Source organism: Hakea prostrata, chromosome 4, assembly GCF_041222555.1.
Source record: "Hakea prostrata isolate BN-2017 chromosome 4, UWA_Hpros_2, whole genome shotgun sequence".
NCBI lineage: Eukaryota > Viridiplantae > Streptophyta > Magnoliopsida > Proteales > Proteaceae > Hakea > Hakea prostrata.
The window spans coordinates 53,128,584-53,154,406 of NC_142603.1; the positions used below are offsets into that span (position 1 = coordinate 53,128,584).

The 25,823-nt window shown below is 38.1% G+C and overlaps 2 protein-coding genes across 5 annotated transcripts; both read left to right on the plus strand.

Moving 5' to 3' along the window:
* Positions 1-1,783: 1,783 nt before the first annotated feature.
* LOC149019583 (kinesin-like protein KIN-14I) lies at positions 1,784-15,776 on the plus strand. The gene is made up of 20 exons (XM_089153558.1): positions 1,784-2,304; positions 2,630-2,796; positions 2,889-3,032; positions 3,282-3,548; positions 3,645-3,716; positions 4,157-4,225; positions 4,388-4,465; positions 4,579-4,656; positions 4,794-5,024; positions 5,115-5,196; positions 5,291-5,386; positions 5,485-5,661; positions 5,785-5,891; positions 12,363-12,544; positions 12,638-12,799; positions 12,878-13,131; positions 13,218-13,381; positions 13,487-13,705; positions 14,244-14,776; positions 14,921-15,776. Exons 1-20 carry the CDS (start codon positions 2,187-2,189, stop codon positions 15,051-15,053), a joined length of 3,333 nt encoding a protein of 1,110 aa, XP_089009684.1. The 5' UTR covers positions 1,784-2,186; the 3' UTR covers positions 15,054-15,776.
* A 2,969-nt stretch (positions 15,777-18,745) lies between these two features.
* Positions 18,746-24,005, plus strand: LOC149019584 (putative protein phosphatase 2C 33). Of its 4 annotated transcripts, none has more exons than XM_089153561.1 (8): positions 18,746-19,164; positions 19,377-19,640; positions 19,727-19,898; positions 19,988-20,205; positions 20,323-20,430; positions 20,523-20,648; positions 20,741-20,967; positions 22,448-24,005. In XM_089153561.1, the coding sequence occupies exons 2-8, from the start codon at positions 19,428-19,430 to the stop codon at positions 22,665-22,667; spliced, it is 1,284 nt and encodes a 427-aa protein (XP_089009687.1). In that variant the 5' UTR covers positions 18,746-19,164; positions 19,377-19,427; the 3' UTR covers positions 22,668-24,005. The 4 variants fall into 4 exon arrangements, with proteins under 4 accessions (XP_089009687.1, XP_089009689.1, XP_089009685.1 ...); XM_089153563.1 differs by having other exon boundaries at positions 18,746-19,055; XM_089153559.1 differs by having other exon boundaries at positions 19,259-19,640; positions 22,448-24,004.
* The last annotated feature ends 1,818 nt before the right edge of the window (positions 24,006-25,823 follow it).

A 25,823-nucleotide genomic window follows, 5' to 3' on the forward strand; every position in this document is an offset into this window, starting at 1 on the left:
AGGAAGATACTTATCCAGCGGATTTTCCTATAGGAGAGTGCCTCTCTAATGGCATCTCCATGATTTCACCCATAGCTGGCTTTCCAGAATAGGGTCCATGACAAAATGTGCCTTCCGGATCAAGTCCCAAGTCTCTAGTCATATAGATTTATTAATATTAATATATATATATATATATATATATATATATCTATATAATCATGAATGTGTCACAACAGGATTCAAGCTCAATTCGTGTCGCACAAATTAATATTAAATGGGTCTTACTATATATAAACCACATAATCAAATCCTCTCAATCCGATATAGGACTAAATAAAACCATAAGATAAAAGACACAATTAAAACATATATGTATATATATATATATATATATATATATATATATATATATATATATATATATATATATATATATATATATATATATATATATATATATATTAAGTTTTAAACATAATTACAACAATGTTGTACACTATAAAAATACTCAATTTGAACAAGAGGGCGTGGAGACATTATTTACATGTCTATCTCTTTTTTTTTTTTTTTTTCTCGTAGAACTTCAACATGTCCATCTTATGCTCTCGTTCTCTCTCTCAATTTAATAGTGTAGTTGCTTACTATATCTGAGTCAATATTCACCAGAATTTTTATATCAATGGATGTGGTTCTAGTATGGGAGTAGTAACATTCTACATAGAAGCAATAAAACCAATGAGGTATTAGGTTTGAATCACCGTTCTTCTACACCTTTCTTTTGTATTACTAGGCCTAACACCCTTCTTCAAGAGGTGATTAATAGTTGTAGTTCCTTTTATATTCAAGTCAATATTCATTGGAATTTTTATATCTATGAATGTGTTTCTGGCATAGTAGTAGCAGCTTTTTCGTGATATATTCCAATCCAGATCACCTCAAGGAGCATAAGTCCGGATCATCTCCCCGATGGAGGGCGCTCTATGCTCCCGTCAACTATTGACCACAAATTACAAGGGGTCCACAAGATTAGAGTGATATTTCTTTTAATATTTAATCATTTTTTACTTGTGGGTCCCACATAATTTGTGGTTGTTAAGCCGTCCGGAAAGATGATCCACACTCCAGGAGTATTCCCCTGACATTTTTTCCACATGCACATATTGTGTGGGGCCATGTGACACCCACTCTAGCACAAATTATTTGACGATATTCATACTCGGTTAGGCGTGAAAGATGTGAAAATGTGATACCATAAAAAATTAAAAAAATTAAAAAAATGTGATAGCAACGGTATTTCAAAAAGGATAGCCACGTGGCACAGTTTTAAGGTGACAAGTAGATATGATTATTAATACCTAATATTTTGACGGTTGAAAAAAGCTGAATGACGGTCCGTGAGGAGAGGGAACAATGTTCAACAGCGGCATTTATATTCCCAACAATACCCTTGAGGTTGATCAAAATTAACACGTTTGTCAATTTTTTTTTGAGCTGGCGAGTCGATATTAGGGAGAATATTACTAATATCTGTGCCGCCCGGATGGATGCGAACCCAAGATCTCCTCATGGGAGGTTAGGTCGTTAACCGTTTGACTATTTTCTATTTTCATAAAAAAGCAAATGAATGATATTTCCAGATTCGCATCCAACGGTTGAAAGATCGATAAACGTACCAAGATAAAAATAGGTCTAGCTTTTTCCGCAGCCATACAGAATTACAGATACAGTCTGAAGAAAAAGAAACCGTTCAGTTTCCGAGCCGATAGGTTCGGAGTGAGGTTTGGTGTGCTGTGCTTTTGATGGCAATATTAGAACGATGAAATGGAGGGAGAGAGAAAAAGAAAGAGAGAGAGCTTTCAGGTTTGAGGGGAAAATTGTGTTGAACAGAAAGAAGCAAATTGGAAAATCTTATCTGCAATTTTCTCTCATTCCATTTGTTCAACTGGTTTTCAATCTCTTCTCCGGTTCCTGCTCTGCGGATTTTTGTATTTTTTTGTTCAATGATCTGTGGAAGAACCTGAGGAAAGATTACACGATTGGTTTTCTGGAAAAATATTAATTGTGGGAATATTTCTGCATTCTGTTGCTTGGAGATCGTGGAGGTTTGAAATTTCGTGCTGCTTATGCTCCTCCTTTAAAATCGGAAGCATTAATTGGCAGGAAGTTTGATTTTGGCTTAAGAGTTATTGCTTTCTAGTTTCGAAATGAGTACAGAAGGGATGATTTCATTTTCTGTGACTTCTGTTGTGGATGATGTTCTGCAACAGCATGGAACTCGGTTTTGCGACACTGATTTAGCATCAAGGAAAGCGGAGGAAGCAGGTATATGCGCTTTTTAATGTGGATTCTATTTCTATTGTTTCTCTTTGTAAACAGAATTATGATAAAGTTCGGCTTGTTCTTTTTGTTTACAGTTTTCATTTAAATTTACTTATGCAGCTGATACTATCTCTGTTCTATTTCATTTCTCTTCGATTTCGCATTTCCTTTTCAGCACAAAAGTGCCAGTTTTTCTGTCATTTATTGGTTAATGTTCTTAACGGCCTTGCTAAGCACGGGCTTAGCAACGCTTATCTTGCCTCTGTTATGCCTATGCCTTGTTCAATTTCAATGTTTATTCCTATCTGATTAGCGCATTGTTTTACAGCACAAAGAAGATATGATGCTGCGGAGTGGCTGCGGAAAACGGTCGGTTTGGTTGGAGCTAAAGATTTGCCTGCTGAACCATCTGAGGATGAATTTAGGCTTGGTTTACGAAGTGGAATCATCCTCTGCAATGTTCTTAACAAGGTTCAACCTGGTGCAGTGCCAAAGGTTGGTGGATGAATGCTTTGTTTCTTACTGGTGTGAAATCCTTTCTTCCCCCTCTGTTGTTTATCTATTTTCTTCTTCGTAATTATTCACAGGTTATAGAAAGTCCATCTGATGCTGTTAATGTCCCTGATGGAGCGGCTTTATCAGCATATCAGTACTTCGAAAATTTGAGAAATTTCCTCACAGGTGTGGGGGTGATGGGGCTTCCTACCTTTGACGCTTCCGATCTGGAACAGGTGAACTTTTTTGTTCTCGTTTTTGTTATTGTTAGATAAATAGTTCCACAGCGGGCTTCTTATAATTCTTTCCTCCATCCTTCCTCCCTGTTATCTGTTTTCCTGATGTCGAACCAATTTTTACTTGCAAATCGAAGTTCTACAGTTGTAAAAGACGGGACAATATCATTAAGTATGCATAATATTATGAAATTACAATATATATTTTTTTCTAGCCCTTCTAATTTCTGCCATTTCTTAAACTTCCAGGGAGGGAAATCTTCACGGATTGTAAACTGTGTTCTGGCACTTAAATCCTATAGTGATTCTAAACAGTTTGGCGGAAGCCGAGTGTGGAAATCTGGAGGAAGTTTCAAATCTGCCATCACTGGGAAATACGTTGTAAGGAAAAATTCTGAACTTTTTACAAACTCGTTGACAAGGAACCAATCAAATTGTCCAGGGACAAACTCCCAGGATGGTCTATCCACCGAACCAAGCTCATATGGTGATCTTGCTAATGCTCTTACTGAAATGGTTGGTAAGCTTTGCTATTTGGCGTCATGTGTAGACTTGCTTTGCCATACACAAACTATAACGGTCATTCAATTTCTTGCAAAATTTAATCTGCAGAAATCCACTCAATCAGTCAGTGTGCTTGTACGTGAAGTTCTATCAGGCAAGAATCCTGAGGAAGTTCCAGCGGTAAGAGCTCTTTCTCTTGTAACTTTAATGTAGAAATGAGAAGGAAAATGCATCTTGCTGTTGTATGCTGGCCCTTGAGAACATATGTGGGGGACTCATAGTCATGAATCACGACTCACACCTTTAAGTCTTCCCAGGCTGATACCCCACTAAAGGATTCCCACCGTAAGATTATTGAACAGTCAGAAAACTATGGTGGATGGTCCAGAATCATGGTGGAGTTTGGGAAAAGCAGATGCATTGCAGTCATGGCATGCTTTGGTTCTTTATCCTCTGTGTTTGTTCAATGTATAAAATATAGTTTTAAATAAGCATGGCTTCTTCCTTTCATGCTATAATTTATCTGAACATGAGAATTTCTTCTGTTCATGGATATATCCATGATTTATTAATTATGATTAATTCAGAGTGAACCATATTCTTGTTTCTGCTGGAAACAGTTGGTGGAGTCATTGCTAAGTAAGGTTATGGAGGAGTTTGAAAGACGCCTTGCATGTCAAAATGAGCTGGTACGTTTTCTTTTATATGACCTGTACTATTATATGAATAAGTCAGTCCCCGATCCTGAATAAGGGCGGGGAGTTGGGAATATGGATATGGAAAGGCTCAAATATCTGTGTCAATTGTTTTTATATCTAAATATCAAAGTATGGGCTTTCATAATCCAACAGATGATAACAACTGTAAATGATCTGACCAAAACTGATGGGAACGAAACATTTTTAAAGACTGATTCTGATGAAGTGAAGGTATGTTCTCCTCTTCACTTCTCAAATACATACGGATTTGGAAAGGCTCAAATATCTGTGTCAATTGTTTTTTCTATCTAAATATCAAAGTAAGGGCTTTCATGATCCAACAGATGAAAACAACTGTAGATGATCTGACCAAAGTTGATGGGAACGAAGCCCTTTTAAAGACTGCTTCCGATGAAGTGAAGGTATGTTGTTCTCCTCTTCACTTCTCAAATACATATGATTAAATGCAAGAAATGAGTTCTCATATGGATATGCATTATGCAAGTTTTTTATGTTTATTAATTCAGTGGTTCATGAAAAATTATCTTCCCCTGTGAAGGTGGACACAGATGATGAGATTGAAAAACTATCTTCCCTTGTCAAGGTGGAGACAGATGATGAGAACGAAAAATTTTCTTCCCTTGTGAAGGTGCATACAGATGATGAGAATGTGGTAACTGTGAACAATATCAAATCCTTGGATGAGGAGAAATCTTACCGCCAGGAGGAGTTAAAAAAGCAGAAATTGAAGCAGCAGACGCTTCTTGGCCAGCAACAAAGTGCTATTCAGGTACTCGTTGAGGGTAATATAAGTTTGATATAGTGTTGCATTAAACTCGTCAAACAAGCAACTTGATGCACTAATTTCAAATGATTTTAGGAGCTCAGACAGACTCTCTCTACCACAAAAGCTGGGATGCACTTTATGCAGATGAAGTGCCTTGAGGAGTACAATGTTCTTGGTGAGACTTAAAAGGAGTTTTTCTGGTTTTTTTTCCTCTGCTTTTTAGCAACCAAGATTTTCTTTGATCTTCAACTTATCCCATCCCTCAACAGGTAGACACATGCAGACTCTAGCTATTGCTTCCTCTGGATACCATAGAGTTCTTGAGGAAAACCGTAAACTATATAATCAAGTGCAAGACCTAAAAGGTAATGTTTTTATTTGAGTACCACCATTACTCCATTATCATAATCTATTTACTTCCCTGAAAAGAGATTTATTATTTTTTTGTTTTCCTTATTATTAGGAAGTATCAGGGTCTACTGCCGAGTCAGACCCTTCTTGACTGGGCAACCAAACCGTTTGAGCTCTGTTGAACGTATAGAAGAAGGGAGTATTACAATCGTAACTCCTTCAAAATATGGAAAGGAGGGACGTAAAACATTCGCTTTCAACAAAGTTTTTGGTCCAACTGCATCTCAAGGTCACTAAGGTCCCTTTCTGTTTAGTTTTCTTTCTTCTTCTTCTTCTTCTTCTTTTTTGGTCCACACTTTTTTCCCAGTATAGAGTTTCATAAACTGCCTTTGTTTTTTCTATTCCATTGCAGAGGAAGTATTCTCAGATACTCAGCCCCTAATTCGATCAGTTCTTGATGGTTTCAATGTTTGCATATTTGCATATGGCCAGACAGGATCAGGGAAAACCCATACTATGGTAAGACACCCTAACAGTGGATGGATGTACATAGCAATCCATTTATTCTTTATGATGCAGTTACTTGGTTCCTTTTATTTTCTGTTACATGGGTAAAAAAAGAAAAAAAAAATTTCTGAAAATTAGAAGGAAGATAGTGAGAGAGAGAGAGAGAGAGAGAGAGAGAGAGAGAGAGAGAGGGAAGAATGGAAAAGAGAAGTGAGAAGACACCTGCTCAAGAGGTTGCTGCCCTCTGCCTCATGCAGAAAATAAGTAACCATTACATAATCTTCAGTTTACGAAATATTTTCTAAACTGGCTACAATCATAATCTTTAGTTTAGGAAATTCTAAACTGGTTACAATCAGTCTAGATTACATCCCTGGTACTCTAGAAACAAAGAAAATCATATCTGTCCCACATATTTCTTTCCTAAAATGAATACTAGAATCTTGACCTTATAAGACCAAGTCTAATCTGCGGCACCTAGGCGGATCCAGTAAAACATAGAGATAAAAGTAAAGAAACTAAATTTTATTCCATCTTTTAACACTCCCCCTCAAGCTGGAGCATACAAGTCTCCCATTCCCAGCTTGGAACAACCATTCTTCATGATAGGCCCAAAAAGAGGTTTGGTGAAGATATCATGAAGCTGGTCTAAAGAGGAAACAAATGCTGTTTAGGTATTTCTTTTACAGCCATTTTTTTGATGGAATAAAGTGGGATAGGAGAAAGAGCTGGGAAAAAGTAAGCTTTTCCACTAAGTACCAAAATTTGGGTTGGTTTGTTTAGATGAGGTGGGATAACGGGGAGATAATCCTTAATAATTTAAGGGAATTGTCTGGTTATGTGGCAAAACACTTCCTACCCCATCTCTTCTAAAAGTCCTATGCTTTTACGTGGGACTTTGTGGTATAAGGAGGGGAATGAAAAAGAAATCATTTCACTTGTCATATATTTTCAACTTTTCCACAAAAACCTTTCTTATTCCCCCACCCCACTGCCGGTGGGTCCCACCTGTCTATCCTTCCCACCTCTTTTTCTCTTGCAAACAAATTTTCTGTTAAGGACAGCATCACGTATAAAAATGGCTGTCAACTTCAATGTGTTTTGCTCACTCATGGAACACCAGATTACTTGCAATGTAAATGTAGATGGCTGCTTATTGTAGCAAAACACTTTCATTGGTTTGCTGACAGGAAGTCCTACCTCCAGAAGGAGGGATTTCAGCCACATTAATGTTAGAAAAAATAAAAACTGGTGTAATCAGGAGCACGAGATAACAGTATGACAGCTGAAGCTTCTAGGCACGTTACTATGTCGCTGTCCTTAAGACGTAATTCGCCCCTCACGTAAGGTGCTATGAGGTACCAGCGAACTGTCTCCCAGGATACAAAGAAGCCCAAACTCAAGGTTGTTTCCCGAGTTTTGCAAAGCACAGACAAAACTCAGAACAGAGAAAACTTCGGATTTTCTTATCTTCTGTTGTTGAGAAGCTAGAGAGGATTTATAGACATTGAGGTGCCTCTACTGAACAGTTCATGACTCTGTTCGTATGGGTGCACCTCCCTGTAGGGATACAAATGCCAATGTTCAGATCTGAGCCGTTGGATCGTTCGGCCGCACGATCTAACGGTCCAGATTGAACCATCAAGATGACATTTATGGACCTACTTCCATCGCCCTAGATCTGCCGTTGATCAAAATAGACGGTTCAGATCTGATCTCGCTCGAAGCGTGCAAAGTGCTAAGTGCGTGCGCCAAAAACGCCTAAACAACCCACTGCCCACGCTGCGCGTGCGCGAGCGCTCTCGGACGGTACACCGTCCTCGCTCGTACACTGCACACGCATTGGCATGTCTTTTGATATTAAATCAAAGTTAATAGGCAGTACCTATTAATTAACTTGGATTCCGACATCTCGGTTTCCAATGTGGGACTATATAACACACTTTCCTAAAATAAACAAAGGAAAGTTTCCGCACTTATAAATCCAATTTTAAATGAAACGTTTATTATTTTATTATATTAAAAATAATACAACAATTAACTCTACAGCAGTTTGTACCATTGCTTTGTACTCAGCTTTTGCACTTGATTGAGCGGAGTGGCCTGTTTCTTACTTTGTCGAGTAACCAGGTTGCCTCCCACAGATGTGCATTATCCAATTGTTGACCGTCTATTCTCAACTGCTCTAGCCCAATTTGCATTAGAATATTCTATAACATCAATATGACCGTAAGGGTGATAGACCAATCCATTTCTGGGTGTTCCTTTAAGGTACCACAATATACTACAGACTGCTTCCCAATGTACTTTCTTTGGAGAGCATGAACTGGCTACCAATTCCAATAACAAAGGATATGTTTGGCCTAGTAACCGTTAGGTAGTTAGCATCCGTACTAACCTCTAGTAGGAGTGAGGATCTTCAAAGTCTTCACTAGTAGCGGTGTAACTTTTCTGAGGATCCATAGGGTTATCAACTGGTTTGGCTCCAAGATATTTTGTATTAGTTAGTAAGTCAAGCACATACTTTCTTTGTGACAAATTAATATTCTTTATGCTGTGAAGAACTTCAACCTAAGAAGTATCTAAGTGGACCTAGGTCCTTGATTTGGAATGGTGATGAAGGTAATTCTTTGCATTTTCTATACTGGTTGCATCATTTCTAGAGACGATGATATCATAAACATACACCTCAAGACTTACTCCATGTGAAGTCTGGTGGTGAACAAACACAAACTGATAAGAGTAGCACATACAAAACCATATTGGGTAACAATAGAACTGATTTTTCAAACCATGTGCGAGTAGACTTTCACTCCATAAATAGACTAATGAAGTTTGCAAACTTTGCTTGAGATCTCCCCCCCCCCCCCCCCCCCCAGCAACAAATCCAATAGGTTGCTCTATATAGACCTCCTCTACAAGATCGCCAAAGAGGAAGGAGCGTGCACCTTTACGAAGGGGTTTTAAAGTGCAGAAGCGTGTACCTTTATGAAGGGCGACTGATAAGTCTGGTGGCTGTATAGTGTCAAAAGGATGATCAGGGATGACTTGATCAGGAGCTGCACTATCCTTTAGCACTAGAGGGGATGCCGTTACTGCCTACATTGATACACCAACACTAGTCAGGACTTCTTGATAGGACGAAGTGGTATAAGAATATCAGGTGCTTTGTCAGGAGAAAAAACATTTAAATTATCTGGAGAAGAGTAAATTGGGGTGTCTTAAGAGATGGCAACATCAACCTCCAAAATGACAATTTGAAATTGGGTCAAGACGAAAATATCCAAGAAAATAACATTTCAGTGCACGTGGAGATAATTTGTTGATTCCAAGCTTAAAGTCATGAACAAAACAAACACATCCAACAAAGCCGAATGGGAAACAAGGGTACATTAGGAGGCCAAAGTTAGAAGGGGATCTTATTATCCATCACAGAAGAAGGCATTCAATTTATAAGAAAACAAGCAATAAGAACAGCATCACACCAAAAATGTTTAGGAACCTTCATCTGAAACATAATAGAATGAACAATATCAAACAAGTGTCAATCTTACATTCAACCGCTCCATTTTGTTGTGAGGTGTATGAGCAACTTGTTTGATGCATTATCCCTTTTGACAAACAAAATTCAGAAGTATCCTTTTGAACATATTCAAGCACATTATCAAATTTTTTTATACCGGCATCAAATTGTTTTCTTATCTCTATCGAAGTTCTGTAAAACTGAAACAAACTATGACTGATCTTTTAGCAAATAGACCCAAGTCAAAAGAGAATAATCATCAACAAAGTTGACAACAAAACTAAATGCTAATCTATTGCAGGCATGACAAGGACTGCAAATGTCAGATTGGACTAAAGAAACTAAAGAAGAATGCATGTACTACTAGTAGGAAAAGAAGATAAGTGATGTTTTCCCAATTTGCACGCTTCACATTGGAGGTGAGATATAGGCAGAAAGCCAAGACCATTAGTTGAAGTTTTTCCGAGGAGGGATTACCAAGTTGATAGTGCCACTAGAGAGGACAAGCAGCAGTTGGTGCAACAAAAACAGTAGTAGCTCCAGTGCCATTTAAATAGTACAAGTCCAATTGCCTCAAGCTCTCCAACTATTGTCCTCCTTGTTTGTAGACTTGACAGACACAATAAGAAAGAAAGAAAGGAATAGAGTAATTAAGATTCTTGGTTAGCTGGCTAACAAACAACAATCTTAAAGAAAGTTTGGGAACAAAAAGAGCAAAGGAAAGGTCCATGGAGGTTGTGGGAGAGACCACTCCATGTCCGGCCACCGTAGTAGTAAAACCATCAGGAAGAATCACAGGTGAAGAGTTAGCATGACTGTTTAAGGGTGAAAACAAATCAGATTTATCATTCATATGGCAAGAAGAACCAGAATTGATGATCCATGGTGTGGAAGTGGATGTGAGGAATGCTGAGTTACCTGTATGAGCTAAGGTAGCAGTAGGTGTGGAGCAGTGGCGGCTTCAAGCTACTGTAGACATTTGAGAAGCATACCATAGTCATCACGAGAAATAGTAGGTCTTGTGGAAGGAACTCCAGAAGTAGACGGTAGAGCTGTGTTGCCATTAGGTTTAGGTTCACTATGAGTGTCAACAAATCTAGTATTAGCTAATTCATGAGCCAATCAGGCTTATTGTGCTTAGCCCAACATGTGCTAATGGTGTGATTAGGCTTTACACAAAAGGTACATTGATGAGAGGACTTGTCAAATTGCTGTCCACCAGTCCCTCGTCCACTGCAACCACAACCATGGCCACATGATTGACTACGGCCTCTAAAGGATCCTCTTCCTCTATCATCAATAAAATCAGAATTTTCTTTGGTAGGGGCAACAGCAGAAGACTTAGATGAAACTGTGGCAAAACGATTAAGGCGAGAGAAGACCTCATTAAGGGAAGGCGTCTTCTCTCTAGTAAAATAATTGGCTTTTCAAGCTTTGATAATCAGGACACAAACCCGCCAAAAATTTAGCCACATGAAATTCTGCCGTCTGTTGTTTTAATGGTCAAGATTAGCTGTCAAAGGCGGGTATATTTGTAATCCCTCAAGATACCCGTTATATGTACTGAAAGAATCACTAATTGATTAGTCCCCTTGTGAGAACTGAAGTATTTTTTTCGTAGAGCTCAGACGTGCAGGAAATATTCTTGGTCTGCAAACAACTTTCATAAATATCATCCTGCACTCCTTTAGATAATGTGTGAAACATTACATTAGCTGCATTGTTTGGTTCAACACTGTTCCACAACCAGATCTTAACAATCGAATTTTCATTTATCCAACCATCAAGGGCAGCAGCCGACTTGGAATACTTGAGGTCAGGTTGGGGAGGGTCTTATTTTTATATATTTAATCTTTCCTTATGCATGAATATAGGCTTCAACAGCCTGGGCCTATAATAGGTAATTCGATACACCATTGAGTTTAATAGATGCAACTTGTACATTCAACGTATCAATAGATGCCTTAGGGTCAGCCATGACAGCAGTAATAAACAGAAGTGCAGGGATAGATGAATAAACCAAACAAGACCTTGAACAGCCAAGTAGCTAGGTGAACAGAAGCAGCAACAGCACAGGAATAAGCTTCAAATAACTAAAGTAGATTGAGTTGGAAGTATAGCACCTGAGAAGCAGAATTCAGAGTGAGACAAGACCGTCAACAGTGGCGTCGTGCTTCATAGAAAAACATACTTGTTGACAGAAAACAGAGTAGGCTTCAAGGTCTTCCATCAAGTAGCATATCTCAGTGCAAGTATAAGTCTTGAAGCAGCAGTAAATTTCAGATTCCAGTGTTGAAGGCATAGTACATATCCAGACCTTGAAGCCATTAATACGGTTGGGAATCTAGCCCTCTTGAATAAACACTTCTTCACATCACTGTTTGGCTGATTCAGAGTTAAAAAGCAGAGTGCAGCAAAGGCTGCAGTTGGCAAGAGAAGGTACCTAGAAGATTCTCAAAACTCAAAGACTGCGTTCCAACAGAAGATCAGAATTCAACTGCTCAAATGCCATGTTACACAGCAGCAAAGAAAACTTAAAAGACAGAAGGAAGATGGGGAGACAAGAAAGAGCGAGAAGAATGGAGAAAGAAGTAAGAAGAGAGGGAGCTCAAGAGGTTGGTGCTCTCCACCTCATGCAGAGAATAAATGGCCGTTACATAATTTTCAGTTCAGGACAAGTTTCCTAAACTGGTTACAATCAATCTAGATTACAGCCTAGTAGTCTAGAAACAAATAAAATCATATTTGTCGCACATATTGCTTTCCTAAAATAACTACAAGAATCCTGCCCAATATAGTACCAAGTCTAATCTGTGACACCGAGACACATCCAGTAAAACATAAGGAGAATAGTAAAGAAATTAAATTTTACTCCATCATTTAACAATTTCGTTCACTAAATGTAATGTTTTGATGATGTGCAAGTCATTGTGCTTATTAATTTGGTTTTATGTATCCAGACAGGGCCACGTGAGCTTACAGAAAAAACTCGAGGTGTGAATTACAGGGCATTAAATGATTTGTTTCTTCTCTCAGAACAAAGAAAGAATAGCTGTTGCTATGATGTTTCTGTTCAGATGATTGAGATATATAATGAACAAGTTAGAGATCTCTTGGCTACTGATGGTGGTTCTAATAAAAGATATCCTTTAGATCATTGGTTTATTTCTTTAAACCTGTTGCAAGTTGGATGCTTTTATTCACTCTAATTTGAATTTCCTTAACCATTGAATACATTAGAAATTCGTAACAGTTCACAAAACGGACTAAATGTACCTGATGCAAATCTAGTGCCTGTTAAATCACCATCAGATGTTCTTGAACTGATGAACCTTGGGCACAGGAATCGTGCAGTGAGTTCAACAGCCCTCAATGACCGTAGTAGTCGCTCTCATAGGTATGACAATGAGTTTTATATCAGCTATTAGAATAAAAGCACCTAAATACTGATTCTTTTTTATTGCTTTATTTGTAGTTGCCTGACAGTTCATGTTCAAGGTAGAGAGGTGACATCTGGATCTGTTCTTCGTGGGTGCATGCACCTGGTTGACCTGGCTGGGAGTGAAAGGGTTGACAAATCCGAAGTTATAGGAGATAGACTGAAGGAAGCACAGCATATTAACAGATCACTTGCTGCTCTAGGCGATGTGATCTCGTCCCTTGCCCAAAAGAATTCACATGTCCCTTATAGGAACAGTAAACTCACACAACTACTTCAAGATTCTCTAGGTATTAAACTAAGGTTCTCTTCTCCCCTACATGTATTAGAATTACATTTTCATTTGACTTACCATTTATGTTTTGATTCTTTCTAGGAGGACAAGCCAAGACATTAATGTTTGTTCACATTAGCCCTGAACCTGATGCTACTGGGGAGACGATTAGTACCCTTAAGTTTGCTGAGCGTGTTTCTACTGTTGAGCTTGGTGCTGCCCGAGCAAACAAAAACACTACAGATGTGAAAGAGCTCAAGGAGAAGGTTCTTATATCCAGTCTTCCTTTTGACACGTACCAATGATTCACAATGTGCCTGTTTGTGTTTATATCTGATGGAGTGTTTTTTTTTTTTTGCCTCCTATTTCAGATTGCCACTCTTAAGGCAGCATTAGCAAGGAAAGAAGGAGAACCTGAGTATCTCCAGAATTCCAAACCCTCCTCTCCTGAACAAGTATTTAAGCTTAGCGAATCGCCAGTATTTAAGCCTAGTGGGTCACCTTTGCATCAGAACAGACAAACTGGAGGAGATACGCCAGGTGCTCATAGCAATGGCCGGCAACCAATGGAGGATGTAGGAAACAAAGAGGTAATTTCACTTCTAATCCAGTCGAGAAAATTGTGCATCATGCTTACATTTTCCATATACAGGTTAACAAATCTCCATCCTATCAAGCATTTTGGTGTCCGATGAATGTTTCTTTAGTCAATGCAAAAAACCACAAGTAGTAGTTTATAGTGCAAACCAAAATAAAAGGGCAAATGGTGAATCTCAAAGTCGTTAGTGTAGCTCACTTTAACATAACTTTTGTCCCCTTAAACTCGGAATTAGTGATGGCTGAGAGTGCAAGAAGATGTTCACAACCATCTGATAATTTTCTTTTGGGAGTTCCAACATAATATAATCTGGATCTAGATACTGCAATTGTCTTTTTCCCTTTAAGTGACTTATCTGCATCATCTTCAAAATATACTTCTGGTTGAAATACATATTGCCTTAACCTTGCATGTGCAATTAGTTGAAACATTTAAAACGTTAACCTTACATATTAAACTATGAATTTTCTGTTGTTAGTCCCTAAATAATATTTTTGTGAAATTGGAAGTTTGATATTCTTGCTTTGTAGGTAAGGAATAATTCTCTGACAAGGCCAAGGAAGACAAAGAGCCTTGAAGTACAAGAACTATTGACAAATTCACCTCCCTGGGCACCAGTCAGTGGGACTGAAAAGAATTTCCGAAAGGAGGATGAAAAGGAAACAGGGTCTGGAGATTGGGTTGATAAGGTCGTGGTGAACAAGCAAGAAGTTTTATATGGAGATGAAAAAACACTGGGGCATTGGGATGGCGAAAATGGCCAGTTGCCTGAACTTTTCTATCAGAGTTTTCCCCTGGATCCAAAAATATACCCAGAAAGATTAAACAACAGAGTCACGGGTAACAAACAGGATAGCCAAGATTATGATCTTCAGGGAAACCGGTCTGACATGACTTCCAGTGCCGATTCTGATGAACTAGAGGTTGCAACTAGCGATTCATCTGAGCCGGACATGGTTTTGAACATGAACCATTCTAAGACAACCAGAATACCAATACCAAATGGAATAGGGTCAAAGATCAAGAAACCTCAATCCAGGGCATATAAAAGCTCTGAAATAAGGTATTGTATGTTGCGACAAAAGTTAGTGTAACTGTTTAATGACTTTGTTTGCCCTCATGTAAACCAGATGTTGTTTGGCAACTACTGTAAGTGAAGTTTTCATATTCTTAACACTACGATTCTCAATCTCTTTTGTGTGTGTAGGAGTTCAATTCCTACGTTAGCAGGTCCTTCACCAGCTAGTAGAATACCAAATGGAGTTGGCTCAACTGCACATCGGAGTGGGAGGCAGCCAGCTTCTGCTGATATGAAGCGCAGAGCTGGAAATGGGAAGTAAATATCTATACAGAACAGGAAAGGGCAAGCAGTTTTCCAGTGTATGTAGGGAGCAAAGGTTTTCAGATAAGTGAAGAGCTGCAATTATTCAAGTTGCTATTCCTTTTCTGTTTTTTGCATTTTTTTGTATACGTATTATTCTTGTGAATTCATTTTCTGTATCCTCCCCCACTTAAATTCTTTCATTCTTTCATTCTTTTTGTTCCTCAACCGGGTTTGAAATTGAATCCCTTGGTTCTTAGATATGGCTGGAAATTATGTCTGTGCATCTTGTAGTCCACTTAGCCTCTTCGGGTGGAGTCAAAACATATGTAAAATGAAAAAGGTTTTTGATACATGCTGTGCCCCTTTCTAATCCAAGTGCAATACAGAAGAATATGGGATCTGAGTACCAAATTTACCTCGAATGGATCCTCCAACTCCAATGGGTTATAATTTTGAAATTGTTGCTCTGCTAAACTCGTGGGTAAGCCTTGATGTGAACCTTACATATGGTGTTGGATCATTAAGTTAAAGCTTTATTGTTATGTAACTAATGGAAGATTTATTTGAATGGTAAGTTGACAAGTTGGCTGAGAAATGTCTTGAACCAGTCACAAGGGCCATGGGCCTATAGGTCAGGGGAAGAAAGAGAGAGGGAGGAGGTGTGGATGGATGACGGCTTGAACCTTAAACGTCCTTAGTCTTAGTCTTTCTCTCTCTATAAAAGGTTGTCACCATTTATCGTACTAATGAATACATTTTGGTGCAATTCAATATGTATACTTTAGAAAAGAAAAATGACAGACGTACTGATATGTATCGTATCGATTGTATCCGATATAAATATGTATTGACTAGTATTGTATCGTACTTGTTAATACATTTAATGCAATTCAACATTTGTCCTTTGAAAAAGAAAAGAGAGAGATGTATTAATATGTATATATCAACTGTATCCAATATGGATACGTATTAGCTAGTATTATATCGTATTGTGTGATACTTTACACCATGCTTTGAGGAGTATATCTATTAGGTTCCATGAAATTTGAACCCTTGACTTCTTATTTATGAAGTGTTAGCTATTACATATTATTATGTATTCATCTGTCTAGCTCTCCCACTCCCACTCCCTCTCCAGTAAAGAGAAAAGAAATAATATCTTTCAAAAAAACCAATTTTGGCATATGTGTGACATCAGCCTGACAATCAAATAGAATTTGCAGAATATTTTGATAAAAGAATGGTGTTGCACATGCCTAAATCCGTAATCACAGGCTATTATTGATATTCCATGATTAACATTTCAAGGGGTAGGTACGAAATTGACTTTATGGGTCATATCATATTAAAGACAAGGTTTTATTTTGTTTATAAATAGGCTGTAACAGCAAAGTTGTTTTTCCATAAAGAGTTGTGATGTTTCACTAGTGAGGGTAGAGGATTCTGCTTCTCCCATATATCTCTATTATATGTTTAAGAGGGAGAGAATTAACATCTAGTCCACCTTGTCAATGCTCAAAAGTGAATTTTTTTTCTTTTCAAATGCGTAGTAGAGGGGATATAAGGGAGTATATATCTCTACTCTTTGTAGTAGAGAATCAAAACTCTTTAAATAATGCGGGGTATTTAATTAAGTTGTATTTCAGAATACAAAAGCCTAAAGAGAAATTGAAGTATTGAACAATGAAAGTGTGACTTGTGAGAGAATTCCTTCATTTTTTTTTTTTTGCCATCGTGTTTGGATCAACTTACGTGCACGTTGAATAATCCTCAAGGGAACTTATATAATTTTTTTTTTTTTTACTTTGAATCATTAATTTTCTTATGTTATTCTACTGTTTCTTCTATCTTGTATTTATTTAAATAAAATAGCAATATCTCAACTTATAAAATTAAGAATATAAAATCTGATTAGGTAACTTAATCAAATAAATAACTTATATCCAAACAATTTTCAAATATATTTTTGGATTATTTAAATGATGTGGATTTTAATTATTACTTAGGGTTGGAATATTCTAGCTTCTCCGGTCACCAAAATTTGTTTTGGCTTAGAATTTTACATGGAAAAACTTTCAAGGCAAATTTCATTTAGCCTATGAGAAGTATGCACAATCAAGATGTGAAGTGGTGAGATTTTATTTGGAAAAATAATGTTCATTCAAGTTTAAGATTCTCTTTTGGCGATTGTTACATGTAGGATTTCCAGTTAAGGAGATCTTTTTCTTGATGGACACTAATTTACCTTCATTTTGTATTTTGTGGAGACAACTTAAGTTGGCACGACATTTATTTGTTAGTTGTGATTGTATCAAACGAATATAAATAGCAGGACCACTAGACTTAAGAGTAGAGAATCTCGACCATCATAACTTGTTGAACTTATGCACTCCTTTATTTGATTGCTCTCACATGGATAAACCTTTGTTACAATGCATATATTTTGATTCCGTGCCATGCTGTTTGGTTGCTAAGGAATGAGGTTTCTTTTTCTCAGAAAGAACTTGACCCTAATTCATGGGTTGCAAAAGGTGGAATTGCACAAACTCATAGTAAGTAATTTTTGGTATAATGAGGCCTACCTTCACCTAGGAAGGAACCATGGCCACTTGATCTCACACCCCAATTGCTCAATATCTTGGAGAGAAGGGGGAATGTGCTAATAGAGCCCTTCAGAACCAAATGTTGCTAACTGGTTCCAACTTTTAGGCCCTACCCCTAGGAAGGGGTAGGAAAAATATAACACAAACTCAATTTGTATTTGTTCCATAAAAGGTGGACAACAATGGAGACACTCCAAGGAAGATCTTTGGCATGTGAAGAATATTTGGCAAAAGGAAGGCCACGGAGAAGGCCACGGAGAAAGGTCAGTACAAGATCAACATATCATAATGATAAAGAAAGCAGCATATGGACCCCCTTCAGTTCCGCCCTTTGTGAAGCTTAACAACGATACATCCTGAGTGGAAAAAGAAAAGAAATGTGGTTTGGGCATTATTGTACGAAAGACTGAGGCCTATCATTGCAAAGTCTCCCCTCACTTGTTTGGCTCGGTGATGGAAGGTAAAGTGATGGTGGTTAGAGATGGCCTACGTGAAATTCTAGCCAATTGCCATGATTTTGTACATGTGGAGATAGATAACCAACAGTTGATGAGACTCAACCAAGGTCAATCATCTTTTTATCCATTTGAGATAAAACCAATTGTATATGATATCTTTGAAATCACAACCACATTCTTGGGTTTCAAGGTATCATTTATTCCTTGGACCATGAATGTAGTTGCAACTTGCAAGTATTATAGCTAGGAAGGCGCTTTTGTTCAGGCTCGAAGGTTTGACTGTGTATTGTTAAGTGGTTGTTAGAGCTTTGCTCGGCCACCTCTCAAGCCCATTCTCAATAAATTACCCAAAAAAAAAAAAAACTGAATTCCTTTTATCATCAATTTTTTTTTTATAAATAGATAATAATCATAAATTTTGTCTTATTATGACCGAGGCCCCGGTAAGAGGACCGTGTGTCACATTATCGGACCGGATTAAGAATGGTCGGACCAATTTTCGAAGGGCTTGGGGACACAAACGGCATTAGATATAACCCGAGGGTATTTGTGTCATTTGAGTAACCAACTGCCAGTCTGTCCTGTCACGTAGTTGGATTAGTTAAGAGTAAACCCGTCATTATCAAATACGTGCAGTTGCTGTCAAGCTCAGACGAAACCGCTTTTTCTCCCCGCGTTTCCGTTTCCGTAGATTTTTTTCACAAACCGAAAAAAAAAAAAAATTGTTTCTGTCTTTCTTTCTTTTCTTCTCATCTTCTGAGAATATGTTTTTGTGACTCTCCCTCTTCTCTCTTTCTCTCTTTCGTCTTTCTACTCTGTTAACTGCTTCCGTAATTAATGTCGATTTCATAGGGGTTTCGCATTTCACTCGTTCAGTCAGGTTTTTCGTTCTCAGTAAACTTGTTCGATTCAACCAAGAAGCATTTTCTTGAAGATTTTTCAGTGTTTATTGTGGAGGTAAGATTCTAAAGCGTCGAAATTTCGCATAGTTTGAGAGACGAAGGATTTGTAAATTTCATCTCTTCAATCTCCTCGTCTCTGATACGAAAAATGTTTCACATTGAAGGTTAGAGTTTCTATAATCTGTTTAATTTGGTATTTTCTGCACTCTTTTCATGTTTGAGGTCGCTATTCTGTATGTGATTTATTGAACTTTGTAGTTGTAGCTTGCGAATAGGGAAATTTTCGATCAGTTGGTTGCTACATATGGTCATGGTCGGCTTAAAATGGCAAAATTGTGTGAAAGGGTCTTATGATATTCATTTGTGGATGAATTAGGGAGTTTTTTTTAGTACGAATGTGTTGGAAATGTCTGAAACATAGAATGATATGAACCGGGCCGAAGGTTCAATGATTAAGTCTCGTTCCGCCGTCTCACTCGCTACCTTAATCGGTAGCGAGCTCAGGAACCTGAAGATTGAGAAACCTTCCATTAATTATGGACATGCTGCTCTAGCCAAGAAAGGAGAGGATTACTTTCTTATAAGGCCAGATTGTCAGAGGATTCCGGGAAATGCAGCTTCGGCTTTTTCAGTATTTGCGGTACTCTCTCTCGTCTCGCTTTGGCATGCTTGGACCTTTTTTCTCGAGTCATCTATGATGATCGATAAATTTGGATTTCTGGGCAGGTTTTTGATGGGCACAATGGCATCTCAGCTGCCATATTTGCCAAGGAGAATTTGCTAAATAATGTTTTGAGTGCTATTAGTCAAAGCATTGGTAGGGAAGAATGGCTTCATTCCCTCCCCCAAGCATTAGTTGCGGGTTTTTTGAAGACTGACATAGAGTTTCGAAGGAGAGGTAAGCATTAGCTATTATTCGATTCTATTCTTTTAATTTTCTACGCTGATTCCTTCTGTTTAAGTTGTGTTTTGACCGATGATCTACAGGAGAAACATCTGGCACAACAGCCACCCTTGTTGTGATTGATGGATGGACGGTGACGGTTGCATCTGTAGGGGATTCGCGATGCATATTGGATACACATGGGGGTGTGGTTTCTCTTTTGACTGTTGATCACAGGCTAGAAGAGAATTCTGAAGAAAGGGAACGTGTGACTGCAAGTGGTGGTGAAGTAGGAAGACTTAATGTTAATGGATATACAGAGGTATGGAAAGAAAGGTTGAACATGTTCACTGATTGGTTAGATATTGTGGGGTTGCACTCTTTCGGTTTTACTCCTTAACTTAATGGGTAGTCACTTTACCACTTGCAATTTTCACAGGTTGGTCCCCTTCGCTGCTGGCCTGGAGGTTTATGCCTTTCGAGGTCAATTGGTGATATGGATGTTGGGGAATTCATTGTTCCCATACCATATGTTAAGCAAGTTAAGGTGAGTGTCCAATGAGAGGCTCGACAAGTTAGCTTTATGTGGTAAAAGTTTAGTCTTTTGATGTTGATGTTACTACTTCTGTGAATTCTTAGCTTTCTAATGAAGGGGGAAGGTTAATTATTGCTTCTGATGGAATCTGGGATGCTTTATCATCTGAGATGGCTGCAAAATCATGCCGGGGTCTGCCTGCCAATCTTGCTGCAAAACTTGTTGTGAAGGTGATGTTTAACTTTGACTATGTTTTTCTTAAGCATACTCACTCCTTTTATCATACTCTGCTTTGAACCTATTTATTTCTTTACTGTTTTAGGAAGCTCTGAGGTCTAGAGGTCTAAAAGATGATACTACCTGCCTAGTTGTTGACATCTTTCCACCTGAACATCCTGTTCTGCCACCTTCTCCAAAGAAGAAGCTGAATAAACTCCGCTCATTTATCTTTGGGAGATCGAAGTCTTTTGGTAAATCAACCAGCAAGCGTTCATCTGTTGGGGTTGTGGAGGAGCTGTTTGAAGAGGGTTCCGCAAAACTTGCAGAAAGGTATGTGTTTTATACTTGCCTTAGGAACTTCACATCTGATCATTACCATGAAGTAGTGTACAGTTGCAATAGTGGTTCCTTTCAGGAGTTAATCTACTTTCATGGTCTTGGAATTATCTTTAACAAAAGTGCATTATTGTTGACTTTTGATTTAGTTAAAGTAAAAGAAAGCATTATCACAATATGAATTTAGGCCTGCTTGAGATGGATCAATTTGCTCACAATGGTCCAATGATGGCATTGGAAGATGCTTCCTTTCCCCATTCTTAGTTCAATTTCTTTCCCCCAACCTTAACTTTCTTTGTTGATGTCAACTAAGATATTATAGATGAGATAAGATAGGAATATAGTGAAAATATTGAAGGTGTGACTTGTTCCATGAGATTTTCATCCCAAAAAAGCAGGGAAGTATTTCTTGAAAAGGTCTTTTTGGGAGGAAGGGGCTGCCTATGATGCTTCTCCCCCTTTCCTCTCTCTCTCTCTCTCTCTCTCTCTCTCTCTCTCTCTCTCTCTCTCCCCCTTCCTTTCCTCCATATCCTCTACAGTCATGACTGAACTTAAAGCTCTCTTGCTTTCTCACTGATGTAATTCTCTTCATTGGAGGAGCCTTGGTGACCCTGCTGTTCTAAGCTCTCTTCTTTGTTCTGTCTCCCCCTTTTTTGGATGCATTTTCACACTTTATGACAGGCGAATACACCAATCCAGCCAGGCTTGCTAGTCAAGATTGTACAATGTAGTGTGGTAGAAATTGAGGAAATTGCTGTCAATTCTTAGTTTCTGTATTAAAAATCCATTGAGTTTTTCAATTTGGTCTCGACTTAACTCAGGGAGATTAAGCTAATCCAAACTCAAAATCAGGTTTAATGGTTGCCTGGTTTCAATGGATTGGAAAGGTACAGAGTGGGTACCCATGGGTGTGGCAATATGATACATGAGACAAAGGTGCCAAGCTGGGTGAGACTCTACCTGAAGGAATTCAGGTGAAACTGAAAGAAAACTACTTGCATGAAACCCAGATATTTTGACTTTCCTTTCGTGGTTGTAAGTGGTGCTTGTTAAGGAGAGAAAATAGTGTCAGTTCAATATGGATGCATACGTGATTCTAAATTCTGTGCAATTATACTATGGCTCCATTGCTTGAAATCTAGTGGTATGGGGTCCATGATGTCAGTGGCTCGTGCATGATATAGTGATCTTCCAAGTGGCCATTTCCCAGCCTTTATCCTTGCATACTAAGTCTTGGGAGGGCAAAAACTTGGAACTTTTAAGAGCAAGGAGTAATTTTCTGTGCTATTGCTTTCCCAGTTACTTCTGTGGATATCCTTAATTGTGCTTTCATGGCTCATTGTTCTTGTAATATTCACAGAATTGCAATCACTCATTACTGCCTGTTTTAGGTTAATACTTGCAAATTTATAGATTGATTTGTTCACCATTCATGAAATCTAGCATTTCTTATACAGCTGCTATGGTATTGCAGGTTGGGTAAGGATTTTCCAAAGAGAAACCCAGGGATGTTCAGATGTGCAGTGTGCCAAGTTGATCAACCACCAATTGATGGTTTGTCTGCCATTGACTCTGGATCCTTCATCTCACCTGAATCACAGCCTTGGGAAGGTCCAAGCCTTTGCACGAACTGTCAGATGAAGAAGGATGCCATGGAAGGAAACCCGCCAAACCCAACTACAAGGACCACATAGTTGGTTTTCTGGTAAATTTCATGGTATATGTTTATAGTTATTTGTATTTGGTAGTGTTAGCTTATTCATTGGGAAAACCCTTTTTGAGATTTGAGAGGCATTTACTAAAGAAGGGTTGATTTGTGTTTTGTTCCTGGTGGTGATTTTTATGTCTCTATAAACGAAATAGTTTATGTAGCTTCAGTGAAGAAAGTAGGGCGTGCTGATTCTGGTCTGTCTGATTGGGGACTGAGCTTGAATTTGTAAGTAGCTTTTTGTGATGGCTACATCTTCCTTAGTGCAGCAGCTCTCTTGTGATTGTTTGATTCATTACTTTTGGGAGATTCAACAGCCTTGTAGTGTGGATTTTAGATTTGTATGTATCAGATCATGTTGTCGTGGACTGCAGTTGTAGGTTGAGGTCAAAGCATTGGAGTACTCTCTCAGCAAAAATTGATGGGGAAAGGTTACGTTGGAAAATTGCCCTCTATACTTTGCTGGTGTGGTAGCCTTCCGCATCAGGTTCATCCAATGTCCTGCCATTATACACCAACTTTTCATTAATTGGAGTTGGTCATGTGGCAAACTAAGGATGCATTTGGTAGCATTCTCGTAGAATAATTCTGGCATGCTTTTGCTCTTGAAGAACAGAAAAACAGGTGGTAGGAGGTGTTTGCTATATTGATTTTCTTTTGGCTTTTGATAACAAACTGGTGAGAAAAGTGTGTCTAAAGAATTTGTTTTGCAAAACGTGTAAGAAGTGTTTTTAAGGGAACAAAAACTTGATAAGATGGTTTTAATGGTGAAGATCTCGAGACTATCTTCACCCTTGCTCATATACTTATCACATTACTCTCCCATCTCAAGTCTTTATTTGAAACAAGATTTTTCATATGGTGAGCCCAATTAGGAGTATATTTAGAAGGGATTTATGAAATGCTTGCTTCTAAATAAATTAAAAAATTACAGTATCTTGGCATAGAAATATTTCAAAAAGAGAAAGAAAGTAAGAAAGAGAATGCATGAGATTGACATGTGACATGTGATTTGTGACTTATTTAATAATATCTGGACATCTATTTATTTCAGAATCATTATCACTTTTCCATGTGTAGTTGACCCCATTTCATAGATGCCCCAGCCCCACTCCTATGTGAGCCGGAGTTGATCCTGTAAATTCAATATGAGCAAGGTCCTTGAGGGTACTGCTGACTTAAAGAAGCCCCCCAAAAACAACGAAATCTCCTTGAAGGGTTTTTTCCTTCGTCTCACTGTATGCTTCAGTGTGCCTAGAAACAAATGCTGGAAAGGGCTTGGTGGGAACATTATAGCCATCCAAAGGGGTAAATGCCTCAACCTCCACAAATGAAGATAGGGCAACAGGATCAGATGCAATCAAGAAAACCTCTTTGTCCCTATCGAGAAAGATAGTGTTGAGAACATGTTGCAGAAGATTCTATACGACCGCTTATAAACTGCTGTTAAGTACGAATTTCATGGAGTTGAAATGCTCCAGCTTATGCCACATGGGTTTCAAATGCGTTTTTACCCCCAAGCTCAGTCAACCCAAACTTTTAAAGTTGTATTCTAGAAAGTTTGCTTCAGGTACAAATCACCGTTAAGTAGAAAGACAGCCAGGAAAGAGGAGGAAAAATTAATTGTATAAAAGGAGCTTGATTATGAGTTTATATATAATTTCAAAAGTTGTGTGTGAAAGGGTAAGGTTGCCTTCCTATAGGAAGGTACTTCCAATGTGGAACTAGAGTTCTTGTGACAAAAAAACATATGATAAGTATATATATATATATATATATATATATATATATATAATGATACATAGATATAGATATATAATTATATTAAAATAATAATAATACACGACTCAAATTTTAAATTTTTTTTCAACATATATAACCATGACCACAAAACTTTTGGATTTTTGTTCACAGCTACCTGGATATAGTCTACACAGGCCTCGAACAGCCAACACCTGGCCTTGAAAGATCCAAGGGTTAGAAACAAGACTAAAATTGTAAGAATCATTCTAACATTATAGTTTTCTCAAATTTACATATTGAATCCTTTTAATTTATCCATTTCCTTCGAAAAACTACCATTTCATGATTTGGGAAAAAATCCAACTCTAACCCTAGATAGAACTTCTCCTACCTCACTGACAATGATGAATAGACCGTCCACCATTTCCACGGTTGCCCGCACTCGACCTCAACCTCTCCTTCTTCCTTCATGGAGAGATCTCAACACCTTGAAGTTCCAAAAGGCCCCACATCACAATAGCTTTTCAAGAATCCTCAGCCCCCAAGTCCCCACAACTCTAGTAGCGAGTCTTTTTCAACCTTTGGCACTGAAAGTCCAATTCAATTTGATTACAAAACCCTAAAACTTTTAATTTGTGGTGAAAGCAAAAGAGATCTGTTTGTTTTTATTATCCAATGGAGAAGAAGAGAAACGTTGCTTCCAAAGCACAATAATTTTCCTGCGATTATGATGAAGACGATGCGAGGAAGAAGACAATGCTTCAAAGAGGGAAAAAAATTTAGGGGGTACGAATGCACAACCACGAATGGAGAAGAACACAAGCAAAGTATACACAAGGAATTTAACGTGGTTCGGCAAAATCTTGCTTACGTCCTCTTGAGAGAAAAGAAATTCCACTATTTCCAGAAAACTTCACACTATTTCCAGAAAACCTCACACCACTTTCACACCCACAAATTGCTACCCTTTGTTTGCCCCCAATCCTTATCCTCAAAATGGGTTCCCCAATCCCCTACATGGATTGATTCATCTAGTTATCCCAGAGAGACTATTCATAGAAAAAACCTAAAATCGTAATCCCAATATAATTACAATTTTAATCCAGTACTAGTAATTGACTCAAACCCTATTTTAATTACAAATACAACTAAAACTATAATTACATGGACCAACAGAATACAAGACATTCAAACTCAACAATCTCCATTTGGCTTGAATTCCGCAAACCAACTTGAAGACAATCGTTGATGATGTCTCTCTACAAACAACTGTCTATGTGTATTTGCCACACATTACCGCATGACCCACATTCCTTTAAGGGATGCAATTCCTGTTCAACATCATTAAAACTAGCATGATGCACACCCCTACACCCAGGGTGTCCCATACAGCTCATCA

What these genes read in the sequence shown, in the direction of transcription:
- LOC149019583 (XM_089153558.1), top strand. Translation starts at nt 2,187, where the DNA reads ATGAGTACAGAAGGGATGATTTCATTTTCTGTGACTTCTGTTGTGGAT. An exon ending in TTGCATGTCAAAATGAGCTG is followed by an intron (nt 4,226 to 4,387) that starts GTACGTTTTCTT and finishes ATAATCCAACAG; the next exon opens with ATGATAACAACTGTAAATGA. An exon ending in TCAAGTGCAAGACCTAAAAG is followed by an intron (nt 5,387 to 5,484) that starts GTAATGTTTTTA and finishes CCTTATTATTAG; the next exon opens with GAAGTATCAGGGTCTACTGC.
- LOC149019584 (XM_089153561.1), top strand. Translation starts at nt 19,428, where the DNA reads ATGAACCGGGCCGAAGGTTCAATGATTAAGTCTCGTTCCGCCGTCTCA. An exon ending in CATATGTTAAGCAAGTTAAG is followed by an intron (nt 20,431 to 20,522) that starts GTGAGTGTCCAA and finishes GTGAATTCTTAG; the next exon opens with CTTTCTAATGAAGGGGGAAG. An exon ending in CTGCAAAACTTGTTGTGAAG is followed by an intron (nt 20,649 to 20,740) that starts GTGATGTTTAAC and finishes TTACTGTTTTAG; the next exon opens with GAAGCTCTGAGGTCTAGAGG.